A 21029-nucleotide genomic window follows, 5' to 3' on the forward strand; every position below is an offset into this window, starting at 1 on the left:
GCTGCAACCCACACCCACGTCTGAGCTGGGTTCATGCCACCCCCTGCACTGGGTACAGTGCCACCGCACCCGGATCACCCCCAGGAGTCATCACAGGGAGCTTGGGAGTGGAGAAACTGAGGCAGCTCTAGGTTCATCACACGGAGATATGGGGCATTGCAAGTGCACCCTGCATCTTGGGGATCACTTCACTGGACAGCACCAAGGGACGGGGAATGGGAAGCATCTCCTGTGCCAGCCTGGGGGGGTGAGGGGCCGGTGGCACAGAGCATGTGTGGGCAGCACTGCCAGCACCCCAAGCTCGGTGGTAGGCAGAAGGGTGGCTGATGGGGGCACCTGCCTGGAGTGATGTGAGGGGCTTTGCCAGCAGCTGAGCGACCCGCATGACCAGCAGTGAAGCCATGGACACCTTGGGGCAGTACAAGATCACGGTGTGGGAGGAGGAGAGCTTCCAGGGCAAGCGCTGTGAGTTCCTCATGGAGTGCCCCAGCATCATGGAGCGCGGCTTCCGCAAGATCCGCTCCATCAAGGTGGAGTCTGGCCCGTAAGTGCCCCTCCAGCCCTGTATCCCCTTGGTGCACCCTGCTTCAGCAAAACCCCTGCTCCCAGTGGATTGTCAGGAGCTACCAGGGAGCCAAGACACCCGGCTTCCTCATCTCTGACACAGCCTCATCCTGCAACCTCCTTCCTTATGCTCCCTGCATGGTGCCTCAGTTTCCCCATCTGCAAGGCAGGGAGACCCTGCCGAGCTGAGGCACAGGTCAGAGGCAATGGTGTGGCCCTGGTTACATGGGTGCCACTCTCAAAAGTCTGGAACGTTTTCTGCTAGCAAGGACCCCGAATCACACCCTGCCAGGACATCCCCATCCCCTGCACGGGAGGGAGAAGCTAACCCTGGGCTGAACCCAGGCGTTGTGACGCACATCTCTGAGGGATTTCCTCCTCTCCCCTCCAGCTGGGTGGGTTTCGAGTACCCTGAGTACCAGGGGCAGCAGTTTATCCTGGAGAAGGGTGACTATCCCCGGTGGGAGGCCTGGAGCGGGAACAGCGGCTACCGGACCGAGCACCTCCTCTCCTTCCGGCCTGTCAAGTGCGCAGTGAGTTGTGGGGACATCACCGCAGTGTGCTGGGGCAGACAGAGCTTCCCCCCGGCAGCCCAGCAGGGAGATGAAGGACAGACAGGAGGATGGCTTAGGTGGAATACAGGATGGAGGGGTGAGGCGTACACAGAGGTGCCATGGGGTGAAGGGGTGGCTGCACCCACTGGCTCCCACCTCCCTGCAAGGATCCTGGGATTCTCTTTAGGGCTAAAATTTAGCCTGAAACACCCCCATCTTCTTCGTGCAGTGAGGAGCCCCCTCCCAGGCTGGAGTCCCCAGGTCTTGTCCCGCTACTCAGATACCCAGGGATGGGGTAAGCAGAGAGAATCTGGCAGGACCACAGGGTTGCTGCTGCTTTGGGGTGCGGGTTCTGTCCCCCTTCCCACTGGGGTACCCAAGCCAAGCTGAGCCGAGCTGTGCCCAGGCAGCTGCAGCCTCTATCGCACCATCTGCAGAGACGCTGGTGCTTGCAATAGCGGCACGTCTGTGCCTCTGAGAGGGGGGTCCCCCCCCAACTTTTAATAATCACCAGGCAGATATGCTTGGGCTTTAATAAAGGGGATGCGATAAGATCACTCCTTACTGGCAGGACTGCTCCTCGGTGCAGATAGATGTGTGAGGGGGCTGGGCACGGGGGACAGTGCCGCATCTCAGTGTCCCAGAAATTAACCCCTTGATGCCCAGCACCCAGCATAGCCCCACAGAGCTGGGGGATTGCTTTCAGCAGCCTGTCTTGCCCTGCAATCCTCCTGTAGCCTTGGAGAGAATGAGGATGCTGAGGGCAGGAGCCCAGGTGGGTGCAGAGGATGTGGCCACTGTCACCCTCACTGTCAGTTGTGCTTTGGGACCACAGGGACATGAGAGCAGCATCTTCGGGGCAGCCCTAGTGTGTCCTGGTGAGGGGGTGCCAAGCTGAAGGACATCCCCATGGTTTGCACCAAAGCTGGTCATGGCACCAGGCTTCCCAAGGTGCCTTGGTGTATACTCACATGATGCCACATCCTCTGTCCCTGCACGAGCCACCCCATCTCTGCTGACCCCCAGCTCTCTCCCTCTGCAGAACCACAATGACAGCAAAGTCATCCTCTACGAGGCTGAGAACTTCCAGGGGCACAAGTTTGAGCTGAACGATGATTACCCCTCGCTGCAGGCCATGGGCTGGGGCAACAAGGAGGTGGCATCCATCAAAGTGAATGCTGGAGCGTGAGTCTCACTGGTGGAAGGGCAAGAGCAGAGGTTAAGCAAGCACCTCCCTCCTGCATAGTCCCAGGGATGGAGAAGGGGGACCCCAAAAAGGAGGGGTGCCTGCCTGCTCCTCTTCCCTTGGAAATCCTAGCCATTCAATGTTTTCTGTCCCTCCACTCCCAGAGCAAGGATAGCGGTGGGATGGGATGGGTTGGGATGGGAGGATTTGGCCCAGGGCTCTGAGGCAGGGGTCTGCCCACAGGTGGGTGGCATACCAGTACCCAGGATACAGGGGCTACCAGTACGTGCTGGAGCGGGACAGACAGAACGGCGAGTTCAAGAAGTACAACGAATACAGCAGCCAGGCCCACACCAACCAGATCCAATCCATCCGCCGTGTCCAGCACTGAGCAGGGGCAGGGTCGTGCGCCCCACAGCCTCCAGGCTGCTGTGCAATAGACCTCTATCCAGTAGCAAATAAAGGCATTTGTCAAAAAAAAAGGCTGTTTCTGCCTCTGCTTTGCTCCTTGGGGGGCTGCTGGACCCAGGGGACCCCCTGGGCAGTGGGAGGCAGGGAACCTGCCCACCTCTGCTGCCCCCCAGATCTCAGCAGATGGAAGGAGTTTCTCCTTCCCCAGCTGTTTACGGACACTTGGACACTTCCACCCTGGGCTGAGCTCTCTGCACTCCATCTCTGGTCCATGCACAGCCAGTGGAGGGGATGCAGAATTTCCCACCTTCATGATGCTCCATGGCAAAATGAGAACTTCCTGGCCTGACTGGGCAAAGGAGCAGCTGGATCTGGGGCATCCTGGGGGGTTGTGCCCTGGATCCTCCCCCCAGGCTCAGTGCCAGGGAAGGTGATTGCTACAAAGACTGTGAACACGAGGTTCCCTCTCTCTGCACCCCGGTTTGGAAGAGTGGGGGGTCTCTACCTGCTGTGGGCCTGGGAGGGGAGGAGGAGCATTGGGGTCACCTGGGGGGGCAGCTGCCACAAATGGGATGGCCACAGTTGGGTCAGGGTTGGAGGGACGTACAGGGGTTGTGTGCAGGTGCAGGGAACAGGGGCAGTGTCCAGCAGCAGGCAGGGGGCTCCCAGCACCCTTATGGTCAGGGACCCTCCCGCCCAGCCTGGCCATGCCAGCACATCCGTGCCAGCATCCGGCTCCAGCTCCGCCCGGGCACACCGGGAGTCCCACCCAGCCTCCTTCTCCTCCTCCAGCACCCTTTCCCTGCCTCCTCTTCTTCTTCCACGCCAGAGCCCTCCTGGGGCACAGGCCTCTGCTCCCAAGGTGCTCCCACCACCCAGGACATCCTCTCTTAAAGCCTCAGGACGGTGGAACAGTGGCGGGTGGCTTGGACACCTGGGTCCCCTGATGCCCACCTTGCTGCAAGCACACTTGGCTTTGGAGCTGTGGAGGCTCTAGAAGGGTGCTGGAGACTGGGAAGGACAGGGCTGGGGTCAGTGTGTGCACAGCCTGCACCCAGGACAGCACAGAGACACCAGCTCTGGCCTGTGTTTGTGTGCATGCGTGTGTAAGCGTGTGCACTGCACACGAGTTTGCCCACAAGTGTGCCCACGCACGTCCCTGCTCTCTCTAACCTGGCCCCCCAATGTGCACCATACAAAGCCCACAGCACTCTGTGTGCCCCCACTGCAGGGTGCCCCCCATCCCTCCCCTGTCCCCCCCCCCCGTGTCCCTGCTGGCCCCACCCCGCCAGGCCCCACGGTAGCAGCCTCTCCCCCTGCACAAACACATTCCTGCACACCCAGCCGGGCTGCAGCCCGCACAAGGCCACGTCAGCTCTACTCTGCTCCACGACACCCGCAGACAGGTGAAGTCTTCTGGGCACCTGAGCATAGGGCAGGGAAGGGGGGGATCTGCGGGGGTCACAGCAAAATGTGGGGTCCTTAGTGCTCCATCTCGGGGTAGGGGAGAGTGCTGGGTTTGGGGGGGAGGGCAAACTGCCTGCTTGCAGCCAGAGGGACCTGCTGCTGCTGCCAGCTGGGTGCTCCACGTGTCTGGGCTCTGTCCGCTGAAGCCCCACAGACCTGAACCCACATCTCCCAGATCTCCCATGAACCCAAAGCTCTGTCTCCTGGGTTCCCCATGGTGGCCTGGGTCCTTGGATTCCTCGTGTACTCTGTACTGCCCCCCCAACCCCCCATTTCCCACCCATGGGTCTTCTCCAGCTGCCCCATGTCCCAGCTCCCTCATTAACCTGGTGTCATATTGCTCAGGGCTCCCCAGCCCCTGGGACCCCACACTCCTTGCTCCTCTACACCCCTCAGATCACCCAAAGCCCCCAGTCCTCTCACACCACACTGTAACCCCTCTCCTCTGGCTCTCCCAGGGAACCAGGAGTCCCCATCCCCAGTGCTCCCCACAGCCTCCCCATCTCCAGCTCCTGCTTCTCAAGCTGATCCCAAACTGCTTCCCCAGCTCTGGGATGATGTGGTGTCCCACAGCCCAGGCTCCCCTTTCCGTGCCCTCTGCCATGCAAGGTTTCCTGGAGGAAGATCCTGGTCACTGGGGCTGCCAGGAGAGAGGGGCTCGGTGGGTCTGGCCCCCTCCCCACCTCCCGCCGCTGTCTCTGGGGCTTGTTTTCCGTTGCCTGCGTTTTGTTGCAGTGACTCAGGCAGCGAAAGCAAGTCTGGGAGGCTGCGGAACCACTGCTGGGGGGAGATCTGCACTTAGGGGGCTGGGGAGGAGAGGTATGGGGGGAGCAGCCAGGGCTGCTGGGCTGTGCAGAGCTGGAACACCCTCTGCAGGGGTCAGGGGAGCTCAGGGCACAAGCTGGGGGAAGAAAAACTTTTTAAGGGCTATTACACACAAACGGGATTGGTGGGGGATTACCACGGGCTCTGCTGATGCATCCCCTCACCAGCATCTGCTCCCTGCTCCCCATGAGGATGAGCAGCGGGGGTGGAGCACCAGGAGCCGACCTCACCCCCACCAAGGAGGAGCCACCAGCTTTTTTGGACTGTGGCCCCCTGTCTGATATTGCTCCCCATGGGATGCAGCTTCTTCATATGCAAGGCACATTTTGGCTGCAGTATAAATGATCACTGTGGGTCTGACATGTGGCCATATCCTGATTTCCATTGGATTCATATCTCATGATGACCACTTTCAAGAAATACATCTAAGTACATCATGAGTGCTCATCCTTTTACTAGACATCTATGAAACACTGCAGGAGAGGTCATGGGCTGATGGGTGGCTTGGCTGTACAACATTGGACTCATGGCGCAAAGCTGGTGCCCACTGCTGGCATGCTGCCTGGCTGCCTCAAGTTGTGAGGTGCTGGCAGAGGGTCCTGGCTGGGGGTGCAGAAGCTCCACTGGGACCTTGCAGCTGATGTTGCAGCTGGAGCCATATATGGTGGGGCAAAACCTGGTCAGATGCGTCTTTTGGGAGCCAAGATCACCCCAGACCCTTTCCCTGTTACAAGTTTCTCCCCGAATTGTCCTCCCATCTGTACAACACCCAGGGCTGCCCGGGACAAGGTGGTGGAGATGGAGCATGAAGGTTTGGGTGAGTGTGGAGAGTCACCCGGTTTCTACAAGTCCTAATAAAGATGGGCAAGAGATCAGGACAGGGCTGTGGACCCCAGAATGGCAGAGGCTGTCCAGAAGAGCATGGAGAAACCAAGGAAGTGGTAAAGCTGGTGCCACCAACTGCTGGAGATGCACTTAACCTACACTGGAGCTCTGGGCACTGCAAAAGAATCCCATTCGCAGTGTCTCGGAGATGGAGGGACGTGGTGGGGACCCAACTGACCCACCCCAGGGCTCTGCGACCTGCAAGGGGACCCCAGGACTGCACTGAGGACCCCAGAGCTGGAGAAGGAGCAGGCACAGAGGCCTGTGGCAGGCAACATGGGTGGCTTGGAGGGATGGAGGCAAGTGGGACGATGCCAGTACTGAACAGTGAGATGTGGAGGGCAGCGTGGGGACCACCGTGCCCACCGGCCGGCCTTGTGGACTGGGGGACAGGATGCTGGTGGGAGTCCAGGCCTGGACTGTCTCCAGGCAGTGTCCGAGCCCCGCTCCCAGCTGGGATAGCAGAGCCGTGTTTGCGAAGAGTTAAGGAGGCGGAAGATGCAGGAAGCGGCCCGAGCCGCTCTCCATAGAAACCCGCGGCCGTGATTAAAGTCTGATGCGGGCCCGATAGCGGGGGGGGGGAGGGGGGAGAGGGGGGGGCAGCGCCCGCTTTAATTACAGAGGAGGAAATTGCTGGAGCCGGGGCCCCGAGCCCCTGCGAGTTGCCTGGAAACCCCCCCCCCCCCCCCCCCGCCTCCCCCGGCCCCTGCCCGTCCCCTGCCCGTCCCGCTGCCATTTATTCGCCATCAGCTGCTCCCTGATAAAGTGGAATAATAATAATAATAATAGGGGCAGGAATATTAAAACATGCAGCCCGCAGGCCGCCCCCACAGCTGCCATGAGACACGGCGCCGGAGCGGTGCCACTGCTGCTCAACATGTACCTGCCAGGTACGGGCGGAACTCCCGGCCCCGCTGCAGCGCCGTGCACCGCACAGCATCCGCCCCCGCCGCTGCCCCGGGGCTCTTCTCTGCCCGTTTCCCTCAGCGCCCACCCTGCCTTTTCCTCTCTCTCTCTCTCCGTCCTCCTTTCCTGGCTTCCAGACCCACAACCATCCCTTCTTCCTTCCTTCCTTCTAGCTGCCCTCACAGCCTTCCATGCCCGCACACCTATCTTCCTTTCCATCCTTCACCCACTCAACGTCTCCCTGTCCTTCCATCCCTCCATTCACCCTTCTGTCTTTCCAACCCATCTTTCCACATACCCACCCTTTCCCTGTGCTTCCATCCACCCTTCTCCCTCCCCCCCCCCCCCACCTGTCCCTCTGTCTCTCTGCCTCCACTACCTGCCATTCCCTCCATCTACCCTCTGTCCCTTCCACCAGCCCATTCATCCACGGTCTTGCCCATTACCTGCCCTTCCTTCAATCCGTCTACCTCTCATCCTTCCTCCCCTCCTTCTAGTCCTTCCCTCCATCTACCCACCTCCCTTCTGTCCTTCCACCCTTCCATCCACCCATCTCTCCTTCCTTTCATCCACCTATCTATCTCTCCTTTTGCAAGCCGTCCACTCTCCAAACACCAACACTGGTCCTTCCTTCCATCCGCTGCTATTGCCACCCATCCTTCCACCCCACCCGCCTCCTCTCCCTGTGCCCCATAGCTCTCTCCCACTTCTCCTTTTCTTCTCCCTGCCCCAGTCCGCGGGATTTTCTATTCCTATTTAAAAGCTTCCCCGGCTCGGTCGGAAATCGGATTTCCTTTTTCCTGGACGCGTTTCCTGGCTTCGCTGCGGCGGCGGTGCAGGAGAGGGGGAGAGGCCGGGGGCTGCGGGGAGGCTGCCCGCGGGTGGGCGCCGGGGTTCGCGGTCCCGCCTGGCTCCAGCCCCCCCTCCACCCCCACCCGCGCCCCTTTTTCCCCCCCAGATCCAGTCGGGGAAACTTTGTTCAAAGACGGGAAGAGCCAGGCGTGGGGGTCTCTCAGTCCCGGCGTGCAGAAAGGTAAGAGCCCCGCTGCCTCTTCTGCCGGCCCGCCCGGAGCGGGCACTCCCCGGAGCACAAGCATCCATCCCGCACCGCAGCCATCGGGGCCCCCTTCCCGCCCTTGTGTCCAGCTCCCAGCTGCTGCGGGAGGCTCGGGCCAGGCTCACCCCGCCGCTTAAACCACCGGGGAGAGCCCCGACGGGCAGGACCAGCCGTCCCTTCGCAGCAGAGCGGAGCAAGGTGCCCAGCGCCGGCGGAGCCCCGCAGCAGGGCAGGTGCGGGGTCCCAGACAGAGTCCCCCAGGTGCTCCAGGGATATCAGATGGGGAGGGAGCTGCCAACCAGCCCGGGAGCTGGGCGGGTTAATCCGGGCTCGGGTGACACGATCCTGGGAGAGGGGGAATGAGGTGACATGAGGGGGGATTTAGTGACATGGTTTGGTGGTGGATTTGGCAGTCCTGGGGAAAAGGTTGGACTTGATGATCTTAAAGGTCTTTTCCAGCCTAGTTGATTCTATGATAGGTGAGATACTACCGGGGAAGGAGCTGCCGGTAAGGGGCTGGGGCTCAGGCAGGGCACAGCTTGTCTCGGCTGGGAGAGGATGGATCCTCAGGAGTCGGAGCCATCCGTCCAGGGAAAACCATGCAGGGGCCCCGGAGACTGGCCGAGGGCTAGCCGGGATGCAGCCCGGAGCCAGCTGTGAGTGCAGCAGCACTGGCCATCGGCCACTGTGGTATTTGGGACGTGTAGCTTGCCTGTCTGGCAAGGAGACAGGGGCCAGAGGGTGCTCGGAGCAGGAAAAGGGGAGCCCTGGTTTTGGGGTGGGAGGGGGGACCCTTTTGCATCTGCACTGCGGAATCTGCCCCAGCCATACTCTGTGCACTGCAGCAAGAAGGACCTTTCTGGATCCCTGGAGGTTTCTTTGGGGAACTGCTGGGTGCTGCAGCATAGCACCCTGCGGCACTCAGGACTGAGCCTTGCTACCTCATCCAGCTGCATCCCAACACCCTCCTGCCCTCCTTGCATGGGCAGGGGAGAGCAAAAGCCTAGGGTGAGGACTGAGGATGTACCCTAGGGAGGAGAGGTTCCTACCTTGGTCTCAGGTTAGTGAATTTGGAAGTACAATACTTTGGAAAGACCTGGACTCACCTGCTTGGATCAGGGTGTCCAAGTGGGGTTTGGTGGAATGGGGATGGATGAGGAATGGCTGTTCCCTTCTTCTTCTGGAACAAGAACTGTGGGGGTATCAGATAAAATAGGTGGGTGTGGAACAAGCAGGACAAGGTGGTTCTTAGTGGGAAATGTAGCTGAGCTGTGCAACTGCCTGCTGCAGCAGTTGTGAGTGCTAAAATTCTATATGGGATCCAAGCACCTTTAGACAAAATAGGGGCACGGTATCACTGTGCTACAAGGGCCAGAGGCGGAGGCAGGGATATACAGGGGGTGCTGTTTGAGGGGAGGATAGAAGGGGGTCTAGGTAACTGCAGAGCTGCTCTGCAGGGTGGCTGGGTCCCAGAGGTGGGACTGCTCATCACCCTAAGCTCCAGGGACCCTCTCCTCTCAGGTTCTCTGGCCAGACCCACTGGATCCTGTCGTTGTGCCTCACCATGGGCATGTCCAGGCGTGCCAAGCTTTGTGTATGCACAGGCTGGTACAGGAGCATCTCAGGCATCCAGAAAGGGTGCTCCTCAGTGTAAGCTGTGGGTGCAATGGCCATGGCTCAGAAAGGGCAGTTTTCCTCCGGAAATGAGCAGTGGTGCCTGATTCAAAGCTGCAGCAGGTCCTGTCCTATTCTGGTCTCTCCTTCCCGTGTACCTGCCTATGCCTGTCAAGGGTGCAGGTCAGAGCAGTGTTGTACTCTGACTTCAGCTTACTGTGGGGACATCCCTGTAGGACACTGTACACCTTAGAAATGGGAAGGGGCTGTGCTGTGATACCAGCTCAATTTCAAGCAGAGGTGGCAGTGGGAAACATTTGTTCTGGGATAGACCAGGGCACTGCCAAGATACGTCCTTCCTGGGGCTGCAGATGAAAGAACCAAGCCAGATCCTCACACCGAAGCAAATGAGCAGGTATTCATCTTCAGCAGGGTGTGAATCAGGGTGGGAGGGATGTGGGGACCCTGGATCCAGACCCACTGCAGCCTGCATTGACCTCTGAGCATCCTACCCCTGTCCTGAGGTGCACGAGCATCTTCTCCTCCTTTTGCTTGGGGCACAGGAAGGGATACTAAAAGGGAGACACAACCTCGCTACCATCTTCTGTGTCTCTAGAGGAGGGAAAATGTAATGAGGGATGTCTGAAACCTGGGTCTGGGAGGTGGCAACATATCAGAGGGTCAAGGAGACTGGGGCATATCTCACCCCGTTCTTTGTGTCCTGAGAGGGAGCTTTAACCTCTCTGGGGCCTGGCCTTGCAGGCAGCGGGCAGATCCAACTGTGGCAGTTCCTGCTGGAGCTGCTCTCGGACCGGGCCAACCTGAACTGCATCGCGTGGGAAGGCACGAACGGGGAGTTCAAGCTGATCGACCCCGACGAGGTGGCGCGGCGCTGGGGCGAGCGGAAGAGCAAACCCAACATGAATTACGACAAGCTGAGCCGGGCACTGCGCTACTACTACGACAAGAACATCATGACCAAGGTCCATGGCAAGCGCTACGCCTACAAGTTCGACTTCCATGGGCTGGCTCAGGTGTGCCAGCCAGCTGCTCCCGATCACACTCTCTACAAATTCCAGGGAAACCTGGCCCCACTGCCCTTCTCAGGCATCTCCAAACTCAATCTCATGACCTCGGGGGTGACACCAGCTGGCTTCTCCTATTGGCCTGGCTCCAGCCCATCCCTCTACCCTGGGCATGGGCTGCAGCCCTCTGCCCCATTCAGTGCCATGGCAGCCTCCCACCTCAACAACATGAACAACCACTACCATTAGAGGCTCAGCTGTGCCAGGCGCATGACCCTGGCAGTGTGGGGCTGTGGAGCTCTGCAGGGAGGAATGGGGGGTGGGATCATGGCCTGCTCTCAGTTGCCCCTTTTTAGATTTGGAGGGTGGTGTGATGTGTGAGGGGTGCTTGCAGGGTAGGTGGGTTGGTTCCCTGAGGTGGGTAGCTGGAGAAGAAAAGTCATCTCAATTTAGGATGAGGAGGGATCCATCACCCTGGGAATGCACATGGATACCTAAAGCAGGGTGCGAATGGAAGGAAAAACCAAGGGCTCACCTCCTGGCGGGGATCATGCTCCCCCCACCTTTTCTTTGCAACATGCTGCCCACCCCATGCTCTTCCCCCAGCCTGTTCCCGCCCTCCCCTCTCCTTGCAGAGAGGAGCTGAGTCCCGAGGGCAGCAGCATCTATGGGTGCATGTTCCACTGGGGCAGGGGTAGGGAAAGGGGACCCCCCCTTGCTGCTCCTTGGTCCCCCACCTTTGCCTCCAAAGCTTTCCTTTCTTCCATCTCTACTACACCTCCGGCCAGTGTGGTGGCTTCCTCCAGACCTCAGGAGAAGCCTTGGTCTGGAGAGCAGATGTCCTTCATGGGTTTAACTCCTGCCCAGGGGTTGGAGGATTCAGGGGCAGGTGTGGGGGGCACAGCTAGCCCCTCAGGGCAAGGCAAGAGCCCAGAGGCAGCACCCCTGCAGCCCTCCCTTCTCCCCAGTGCCTGAGGACTATGTCACAGAGCAGGACAGTCTCCAACACCCTGCACAGAAGCCTATGTCCTGCTGGTCACTTCCAAGTTTAATGATCCAGTTTGTGTCTTCAGACCTCATATGCAGGGCTTAGTTGGACACTTTCAAGGTGGGGACATCTCCAGGGACAAAGCTGGGTGGCAGGTGGAGCAGGAGAAGGGACAACAAGGCTTGGAGCCCTGGGCACTGAGGAGCAGCCCTGCACCTCTTCCCTGGGGTCTGAGGAGGTGCCCCCATTCTCCAGAGCAGGACTTTAGCCCACTGGGTGCAGAAGAGCTGGGTATGCAGGGCTCTGCGCTGGCTGGGGGGAGGGATTGGTCTTCAATAAATAGAAAGGTGCTGTGACCTGTGCCCTCTTGTGTCTTTAGGGATGGCGAGAGGGAAAACCACCCAGTAAATCCCCTCTCATCCAAGCCAGAGCACCTTCAGGGCTGGGGTAGGGAGGATGTGCCCACCCTGCTGCATCACCTTTTCTCCAGGCATTACCTCTGGCTCTTACAGCCTCCAAGAAACAGGGCAGAGTTGGAAACCTCTGGGCTGCTTGAGACACCCTTTCAGGGAAGCCACAAGCCCTGTTCTCAGGCTGGCTAGTGGATGTGGAAGCTGGAGGAAGAGATGCAGTTGGCCTGGTGGGATGTCTGCTACCCCGTCATCATCCGAGGGAATTTAGGACACCAGAAGGCAGATCTCTGGTGACCCACAGAGCCCACGCAACCAGCTGGGGCAATGCAATGGGTCCAGCGATGCCTGATCCTGCAGAGGATGTCCCTGCTGGACTGCACTGTGCCAGGAGAAGGGAGGTCCCAAACCATGAAGCCAGGCTCAAGTGTGACATTGATACAGGGGTGAGCAGGAAAGCAGTGCTTGCCCGGCTTCAGGAACGTGCCCACAGATTCACTGGTACTGGTGGTGGCTGGTGTGGGCTCAGGGGCTGCCCTCTGCTTTCCCTGCCTTGGGACTGTGGTCTTCACCCCATATCCCATCAGAGGTCCATGGGGCCAGGGCTGGGAGTCAGGCTTATGGCAGGGATCAGATCGCTCTACAGGGGGGTGTCATTCAGCCTATAGAGTGGTCAGTCCCCCCAGGCCCTCTCCCTGCACCACAGAGGTAAGAGTAACCCTCAGATCTGTGGCCTCTGTGCTGGCCCCTCTGTGTCCCCCAGGGTCTGGCCACTCTTACGGCCTTAGTGGCATCTGCTCAGACACAGCCTCACTGCCCTAATCAGCTTAAGGGAGGGTGATATGATGTGAGTATCCCCTTTGGAGAGGGCTCAGGCTGTGGAGGGGAGGAACTGATGCTGCCAGCAGGGAGTCCGTGTATGGGAAAGGAGCTGCAGGGGCTGGGTGGGTCCCTCCGGGTGGGTCCCTCCCCCCAAGGCCTCTGAGCATTCCACAGGCTGATCCTCAAGGCCAGCAAAAGGTAAAGTGCAGGGAAAAGGAGTCGTTACCCCCGTGCAACAAGCACTCAGGCTGAAGACATCCCCAGGCTCGGCCTTGCAAGGGCAAAATGGGGGAGCTGGCCACAGCTGGCTCCTGCAGACTCAGGGCCATGCTTCTGTCAGAGGAGCCTGCTTTGGGGCTTAGGTAACTGCATGACGCAAGGCAGGACTCGGATTAAAGGATGTGGGTCACTGATAGGTCCCCTCCTGCCATCCCAGTCCTGTCCCTCTGCCAGTGCCTGCACCAGGGAAGCAAAGCTGAGCCCAGTTCCCTCCTCATTCCTAGCCCTGTAAACCAGGTTCCTGCCGGATCAGAGAGTGGACATGCTGTGAAAAGTGGAGAGTTACCTTTTTGGGAGAGGGAGGTCGACCGCACACTTCCAATGCAACAGGCTGCAGCTGAGGGCTTGCTTCATTCTGCTCTGAGCTCCCCTGGCACAGTCCCCCTGCTCTGTCCCCAGAGTGCCACCCCAAAAGCCAGGATCCAAGCCCTGCACTCCCGAGGGATGCAGCCAGGAGGGAAGGTTGGGACCCTCACGCAGGATTGCACCAGCGATGCTCTCGCTCGCCTGAGGATGCAGCCCGTGTCACCATGGCAACCCGGGATGCTCTATCCTTAGATCCCACTTGCAGAAACCCCTCCTCTCACCCCCATGTTGTGCTTACCTGAGGGGAGGAGACAGAGCATCAACTCCCACCCAACGCAACACCCCCCCACCCCCCCCCCCCCTCCCCGGAGCCCCATCTGACCCAGCCTGCCGGCAGCGCCGCTTGCTTCAGTCACCAAAACCGCCGGCTCGGAGCAGACTGCAGCAAAATCCTGCCAATGGGCGAGCAGGGCCGGGCCCGGCGCGGCTCCCGGCGCAGCAGCGTGCCCGGCCCTGACCGGGGGTGCGCAGCGCGGGGGGCTGACGGGGGAGCACCACCCCTGGCAGCGGGGTGCGCAGCTGGGTGAGGAGCATGTCTGGGGCGGCTGGCTCCAGACCTACCTGCGGGGAGTCCTCAGGTGCCCGACGTGTGATGGGTGAACGCAGTCCCAAAGGACCTCAGCCTGCGCTGGGAAGAGCCAGGGAGCAGAGCACCTGGTCGGGCAGCTCCTTCTGCTGCCTTGTGATTAAAGGCAGAAGTTTTTTTTTTCCCTGCTTAAAAACAAAACATGCATCTTTGTTTCTGGCTTTGCTTAGCCAGCAAAAGGGCAGGACTGAGCCCTGCCCTGGCTCCAGCTTCTTGTCAGGATGGTGGAGGGACCCCTCCAACTCTCCCAAAGCCTCCCACCCCCACAGTAAGGGATCGGAGGGGGCTGGCATAGCCCCTCTCCTATTTTAGCAGAGCCATGTTACCACTTGCTTCATTTCTCACACTGTGAAGAGCCTTCACAGCACAGCCGGGTCACGTCTGCCCAGAGGATGTGGGCTGCCGCCCTGCCCACTCCTGCTCCCTCCCCAGCTCTCCCAGTTCCCACCTCTTTCCCTCTTCCCATCCCCACCTCGCTAGTTCTTTGACTCTCCTCCCCACCCCCCACCCCCCTCCAAGCTGCTGACTCACATCCTCTCTCCAGACGCCACCTTCCCTTGGCCTGGCTCCCTGCAAAGCGCCTTGTAACAGTGTGGCCCAGCTGCAGCCTGCAGGTGCTGGCGGTCAGGCTCCAAACCCCCCCGTGGAGCCCCTCCAAAGGGCCACTGTGATGCTTCCAAGAGATGCTGCATTCTCCCTTGCCAAGGTGCTTGAAGTTGGGGCCATACTGTCACCGTCAACCCCCCAGGTCATGGATTTACCTGGGGGAAACTTTGTCCATGTTGGGTTTCTTTCCTCTTTGCTGCTCTCCCCAGACACAGGGCTGCTCTGGATGGAGCCCTAAACCTTGTCCCTGCTGCCACCTGCTCCCTGGCGCCCAGGCAAGGCTGCCACAGAGACAATGTCCTGGTTCTGCGCCTGCTCAGCTGTACCCTGAGACCTTGGGCCGGACTGCTGAGGGCAAGGGCTGGGCAGTGGGGAGGACTGGATTAATGTGCTAATGCCAGATTACACTCTAATGCAGGACTTCTGATGAGGTAGCAGCATCCAGTCCAGCCCTGGGAGCACTCACTCCCTGGGGCAGGCTCCCCACAACTGCCCTAGGCCACAGCTTGGTGCTGCCCCGCTGACCCCAAGGAGCTCGGTCCTCAGGGGTGGCACAGGACCATGAGACAGGCAGGAGACACAGCACAGGGTAACCATGCTCAGCTCTCAGCGGGCTTGAGGTAATACGATAGCGTAGGCAGTCCTGGCCCTCCGCTCTGCTGGGTTCTGTGGCAGATGGATTAACCATCACAGGGGCTTGGGTTCCGCTTCTCCACCTGCCCCAGCTTCTCGGTGCAGAGCTGTCCACTGTCTGTGTTCCTCAGTGAAATACCCAACAGCCAGGCAATGCCACAGCCCATGTTTTTGGCTACAGCAGGGACCAAACTCTCTGCTGTCTCACCTCCCTTGGTCTCTGCCATTAGGCTAACCCTGGGCACAGGCAGAGCTCAAAGCCTCTTGCAGGTCCCACCCCAGCCTGGATGCATTCCTCATCAGCTGAGCCCCTGTGGTAGCTGTCCTGCCCCTGCCTGGCTACAAATACCTCATCAACCGGTTTAACCTGTGACCCCTCATGCTCTCTCTGCCATTTGCTGCCATCTCCCTGGGTCATTTTGTCCATGTCTTCTCCCCTAGACATCCCATCAGCAGCTGTGACCAAAGTGCCGTGAAGCAGGGAGGGGACCAGAAACCTGTACCCACAAATCATTCCCAATTTAGCAGAGCAGCAGCATCCTGAAGCTGAAATGGAACCAGTGTCCAAGTAACTCCCACAGAAGCAGAAGACAGACCTCCCACTTCCATCTGCCTCGAGGAACATGTTATCCATCATCCTCACAGCCAAACGGAGGGGAAGGGATTACGCAGAAAGCTGAGCTGAGGCAGGTTCTTCACCAACCACGTGGGCACCGGGTCTGCATCATCCGGAGCAGTTTCCTCCCCACCGAGCAGCTCCAAGTCGCTCTGGGGGATGCTGCCAACTCTTAATAGCAAGAGCAGAGCCTCACCGTTGTTTGTCCAGCAGGAGGAGGCACTGATTGCCAGGCTGGTCGCTCCAGCCACCCATGCCTCCTCCATGCCTCAGTGCCATGGCCAGCACATCCAGTGCATGGAGCTTGCTCTGCAGACACAGCAGCAGGGCAATGGAGTCCCACATTCCCGGCAGAAACCCCCACTTCCATGGCTGACTATGCACCCTGGGCACCCACTGCCACCCAGGGTGTCTCCAGCAGCCCCATACAGGCTTGGGGAGCAGAAGAATGCAACAACTTGAGAAGAGACCTCGTGGAGCGGGAGGGGCTGAGCCCACTGCAGGCTGCACCACGTGGCTTTTGCCCACCTCCCTCGGTGCAACATGGACTGGAGCAGCTGGGGCATCCACTGTGAGACATAGGGAGGAGAAGTATTGCTGCTGGAGGAATTTCAAACTAGGAAAGAGCTGGGATTCCTCACCAAGACCCTATGGTGATAGATCCCTGACGTGCCCCTGCTACTCTCTCTACCTCTGAGCCCTAAATCTGATGTGAATCCCCCATCCCTGCAACCCCAGACACCGCTGGGCCCTGTAGCTGGCAGCAAGGGGGGATTTCCAGCCTGTCCTAAAAGGGTCTCAGCCCCCCACTGCTACCCCCCAGGTGGCTCCTGAGCCCAGACCCCCATGGCATCATGCAGGGGTCTGACAGATTAAAACACACAGCTTCTCAGAGGGGAAAAGGCCAAGCTCCCAAGCCTGTTTGACAATTCTCACCTTAAGTACCCCCCCCCCAGCTTGTGTGTGTTGCCCCCCACTTTCCCTTTGCCTTGGAGTGAGTAGAATGCTCCCAGACAAGGGTGCTCCCCTTGCCCTGCTCCTCTCAGCAGCTGTATAAGGTCCTCTGGGGTAGGGAAAACCAGACATCTCTCCCCTCAGTAAAGCTCTGCCTGAGCCGACGATGCATATTTAAATGCACAGGAGCATCTAAGCTTGTCTCTCATTCCTTGACATTTCCAGAGACTCCAAGCTGTCTTCAATTACCAGTCTGCAATTAGCTCTTTCTAAATCCCCCAATGAGGCCTAGCACTCTTAATCAATGAAACACAAGGAAGGAGGGGAAGGACATGGCCTTGCTGCAGCTGGAAGCATTTTAAAAGGCTGTGGCTTGAGGATGGAAGGTCTGAGGTTGTCTTTAAGGGGATCTGTAGGGTCAGAAACCTCCACCAGTGAATGCTGACAGGTTGCTTAGCTCGGGAGATGAGACTCTATAAAGCCCCATGACTGGGGGTCAGGGGCCACGGGACAAACACCCCCTGCTCAGGGTGGAGAGAGCCAGCATGGATGGCTGGGGTGTTAACCCTGCAGTGCTTCAGACCCCTCTTGCTGGATTGTGGCATGCTGCTTCATCTCACTGTGCCTCAGTTTCTCTCTCTGCAAAACGACAATGGGGATTGTCAGGCTCCCCCAGCAGCCCCATAGCAGCTCTAAGGGTCCAATTCCACCCCTGTTTAAACAGAGTAAGAGCAACAACCTTCCCTGGCACAAGATGTGGATATGGCCAAATTTGGGGTGAGTCGGAGTATATTTTGGCCCAGGCAGCTCACCACAAGGTCACATGAATGTCAATCTGAAGGCAGGGGCAAGAGTCCCTATTAGGGACAGGAGAAAGCAGAGCAGCACAGGTCCTGGTGGGTTTACCCAGCCACAGAAAAGCCTTGCACAGCACCCTGCCAGGTCAGCTCCCGCCACAGGGACATCTGTGCTATCTTCCTGGCAGCACAGCTTTGCCTGAATGAGCCAGATTGGGCCTAATTAGCAGCTCTGCTGATGCACACAAAGGTAGAGAGAATCCAGCTTACCCTCCATGACCTGCAGAGCCAGCACAGCTCTTCCTGACTGAGGGGAGCCAGAGAGCCTGGCTCAGAGGGGCTGCGAAGCACTGGATTTAGACCCCAACCAGGGAGCATGTGCTGTGGATCCTGCTAAGGAAGCCCTGGCAAATTCAGTAGCTTGAAGCATAGCAACCAGCTATGAGAAAGGCAAAGCCTTCCCTCTCCCCACCCCTCTCCCTGGGGGTCTTCAGAAGCACAAGGCTGGTAACTGGGCTAGCAACACAGCTCCCACAGACTGCTGCTGCCAGGGAAGGGAGCCCAGCACTGCAGAGCAGAGACAGGGAGGCAGGAAGTGATGGGAGCAGCTTTAGAAAAAAACAAAGAAATAAAAATGAAGGTGACGTGCGATTTGGAATCCTGATTAAATTCAGTGCAGCAGACAGGCATGAGGCATTTCCATTTGGAATGGAGGCGGCCAGGAGAGCTCACAGGGAGACAGAAGGCCCTCAGATGGACCAGGACTAGCCTTGGGCACAGCAAACAAGGATGAAATTCCGACCTCCAACTCATACCAGGGAGTAAAGCCCCCTCTGAGAACCAGCATCCCCCCCCAGTTCCTCCTGGGGAGGAGAGGGGGCTTGACTGGGATCTTGGCATAACCCCCCCCCCAATTCCCCTTGCACACCACAGCCCAGCAAGTCCAGGGAACCACCACCAGGCCCGTCCAGACCACCTCTTTATTCTTCAGTGAAGCAAAGCAAGAGAAGAGGGGACCCCCCCTCCCCACCATAGCAGGCCCCTCCCTCTGGGCTCACTAGGCCTCCTCTGGCACAGACCCCTTTCCCCATAGCAAGGCAAAGGGGGGGAGGGGGAGGTGGGGGGAGCCGAAATCACCCCACCGGGATTCTGTTTCGTGGGGCGCACCGCAGAAGGCGGAGGATTGCCGCGGGGATTACCCCCCACAGCAGCTCGAACAAAGGGGCAAGGGGGCGGCTCCGCGGGGTGAGGGGCAGCATCACCCATGCCCGGGGAGGGCCCGTAACCCCTACGTGGGGGGTGGGGGGCGGCAGCGCCCACGACACGAAAACCCGCGGCCCCCCCGGCCTTTCCCGCCCCCCCGCCACGCCTTTGTCTGCTCAGGCACGGCTGCTCCAGCACCACGGACAGCTCCGGGGCCGCGGCTCCCGCGGGGCCGGCTCTGCCAGCGGCGGGCCGAGGGGCGTCGTTCACATGCATGGTTTGCCCGGGGCCCCCCAGGACCCAAGAGACACCCCCCACCCCCCCGAACCCTCCTGCCCCGCGACCCCAGCTCCATTTTCCCCCCCTTTTTTTTTCCCCTAGAGAAAACGCATCCAGGAACCTCCGTTCCTCGGCAGCTTCCCTCCCTCCTCCCCATCGCACAAGCGGGACGGACACCCCCATATGACCACCACCACACCGCCCCCGGGGTCTTCTCCGCCGTCCCGGAATCCCGGAGCGCTGACCCCAGCTGGGGTCGGAAGGGATGAGAAGAGGGGGGCGCACGGCCGGATCCGGAGCAGGGAGGGTCCAAGCAGCGTCTCTATGGAGCTGGAGGCCGGGGAGGGGGGGGAAGGCAAGGAGGATGCGGGGAGGGGGAAAAGGGGTGGGGGAATACGGCAGTCTTTCGCCTCCCCTGCCCCTCCGTTCGCTGCCCCTTCCCCCGGCGCCGGAGGCCTGGTACCTCCCTAGCGATCCAGGCTGATCGTCCAGTGCTTGGACCCGTCTCCACCCTCGCCCTCGCTCTTGAGGTCCTGGAACAGTTGCGTGAAGTAGTGCGGGTCTGCGTTGATTCGCAGCATCTTGGAGCTGAGTCGCTGGATGATGCCCAGGCAGCGCTCCCAGAAGCGCCCCTTGTCGCCCTCCACCAGGAAGGGCTTGAGCGGGTAGGAGATCTCGTTGCCCATGTAGGAGTAGGCGAGATAGAGGCAGGTGAGGAAGGCGGCCTGCAGCTCAGCCTGGGTTCCGATGTCTTCGCCCCTCAGCGCTTCCCGGCACAGCAGGTAGACAAACACCAGGTTGGCTGGGGTGATGAAGCCCTGGTCCTGCCAGCCCTGCAGCAGCAGCGAGCGGTCCACGCTGCGGAACCAGGAGATGAGCTCGCCGGGGCTCAGCTCCTTCAGGCGGTAGCAGCGGCGGCACACGAAGTCCCCCAAGCAGCGCAGCAGCTCGCCGGTGGACGCCTGCACCACCACGCGGCGCGGGGACCCTGGGGCTCGGCTGCCGGCCGGTGGCGGCGGCGGCGGCTTCCCCCCGCCGGAGCCCGGGTGTAGCTCCTGCGGCGCCGAGGGCACGGTGGGCACCGGCACGGCCAGGGGGCCTTGCTTGCCGCCTTCCGCCGGCCCCACCACCGACTTGCGCAAGTTCTCGCGGTTGCGCTGCACCACCAGCGGGTCGGGCTGGCCCGGGGCCCCTGGTGGGGCCCCGCCGCCGGGCTTCGGCGTCACCTTCTTGGTGCTCTTCTTCTTCTTGGCCGAGGCAGCCACCAGCCGCTTCCAGGTGAGCGCCGAGATGAGCACACTGGGCCTCTTCAGCCGGCTCTCGCCTTTGCCCGGCACCCTGCCCGGTGCCTTGTCGGCCAGAAGCCCCCCGCCGCCGCCGCCCTTGCCCGAAGAGGCGGCGGGGGAGAGGGAGAGCACCGTGCCCATGCTAACGCCGAGCGGGACGGGCGTGCGGGGGCCGGGGCGCCGGCACCGCCCATAGGAGGCCGGGGGCTGCGGGAAAGGCGGCCCGCACCGGGGCAGCAGTGCCCAAAGATGCTCCGCCGCGCCCGCTCTGGGCTCCGCGCCCGCCTCTGCAGCCAGGCGCGGCCCCGCCGCTCCCCGCCTCCCCGCCGACAGCCAATCGCAGCCGCACAAGCTCCCTGTGCGACCCGCCCCTTCGCCGGTGGCAGCCCGGCGAGGTTCTGCTGGGCGGCCGCAGCCCCGGCGTGACCTTCACCGGTGGGAGGGAGGCTGGTGCTCCCAACGGGATGGTGTAGCTGGTACCTGCGGTGGTGTCACAGCTCCTTCAGCCCTCTGTGTTAAGGACATGGGGAGTGGGCAAGGCCCTGCGGGGGGGGAGGGGGGGGTTGTCCCAGAGGACAGAGGGCACAGGAAGGGTCTGGGGGAAAGGAAGAGAGTCTTCTGAAATTGGCCTCTCTCACCCAGGTCCTGCTCTGTATTCTTACCTGCGAGGTGAGGGATGAACCTGCCCACACCAGCAGATCTCCTCCTCC

General features: G+C 60.3%; 3 protein-coding genes across 4 annotated transcripts; 2 read left to right on the plus strand and 1 right to left on the minus strand.

The window, feature by feature from the left end:
• Positions 1-369: 369 nt before the first annotated feature.
• CRYBA2 (crystallin beta A2) lies at positions 370-2761 on the plus strand. The gene is made up of 4 exons (XM_057430029.1): positions 370-544; positions 956-1097; positions 2161-2303; positions 2548-2761. The coding sequence occupies exons 1-4, from the start codon at positions 384-386 to the stop codon at positions 2693-2695; spliced, it is 594 nt and encodes a 197-aa protein (XP_057286012.1). The 5' UTR covers positions 370-383; the 3' UTR covers positions 2696-2761.
• Positions 2762-6561: 3800 nt separating this feature from the next.
• On the plus strand, positions 6562-11041 carry FEV (FEV transcription factor, ETS family member). 2 transcript variants are annotated; one of them, XM_057430026.1, is made up of 3 exons: positions 6562-6782; positions 7757-7831; positions 10232-11041. In XM_057430026.1, the coding sequence occupies exons 1-3, from the start codon at positions 6731-6733 to the stop codon at positions 10741-10743; spliced, it is 639 nt and encodes a 212-aa protein (XP_057286009.1). In that variant the 5' UTR covers positions 6562-6730; the 3' UTR covers positions 10744-11041. The 2 variants fall into 2 exon arrangements, with proteins under 2 accessions (XP_057286009.1, XP_057286008.1); XM_057430025.1 differs by lacking the exons at positions 6562-6782; positions 7757-7831 and adding an exon at positions 8261-8511.
• Positions 11042-19031: 7990 nt separating this feature from the next.
• On the minus strand, positions 19032-20639 carry CDK5R2 (cyclin dependent kinase 5 regulatory subunit 2). Its single transcript, XM_057430023.1, has one exon. It carries the CDS (start codon positions 20458-20460, stop codon positions 19501-19503), a length of 960 nt encoding a protein of 319 aa, XP_057286006.1. The 5' UTR covers positions 20461-20639; the 3' UTR covers positions 19032-19500.
• Between the last annotated feature and the right edge of the window lie 390 nt (positions 20640-21029).

This window comes from Pezoporus wallicus, unplaced genomic scaffold, assembly GCF_028554395.1.
Source record: "Pezoporus wallicus isolate ANWC-B61680 ecotype Strahan unplaced genomic scaffold, APGP_CSIRO_Pwel_v1 contig_5261, whole genome shotgun sequence".
Taxonomy (NCBI): Eukaryota; Metazoa; Chordata; class Aves; order Psittaciformes; family Psittacidae; genus Pezoporus; species Pezoporus wallicus.

Bases quoted from the DNA above. Each gene is read 5' to 3' on its own strand.
- CRYBA2 (XM_057430029.1), top strand. From the start codon at position 384: ATGACCAGCAGTGAAGCCATGGACACCTTGGGGCAGTACAAGATCACG. The intron at 1,098-2,160 runs GTGAGTTGTGGG...CTCCCTCTGCAG, and splicing joins TCCGGCCTGTCAAGTGCGCA to AACCACAATGACAGCAAAGT. The intron at 2,304-2,547 runs GTGAGTCTCACT...GTCTGCCCACAG, and splicing joins ATCAAAGTGAATGCTGGAGC to GTGGGTGGCATACCAGTACC.
- FEV (XM_057430025.1), top strand. From the start codon at position 8,292: ATGATCTTAAAGGTCTTTTCCAGCCTAGTTGATTCTATGATAGGTGAG. The intron at 8,512-10,231 runs GTGAGTGCAGCA...CTGGCCTTGCAG, and splicing joins GATGCAGCCCGGAGCCAGCT to GCAGCGGGCAGATCCAACTG.
- CDK5R2 (XM_057430023.1), bottom strand. From the start codon at position 20,460: ATGGGCACGGTGCTCTCCCTCTCCCCCGCCGCCTCTTCGGGCAAGGGC.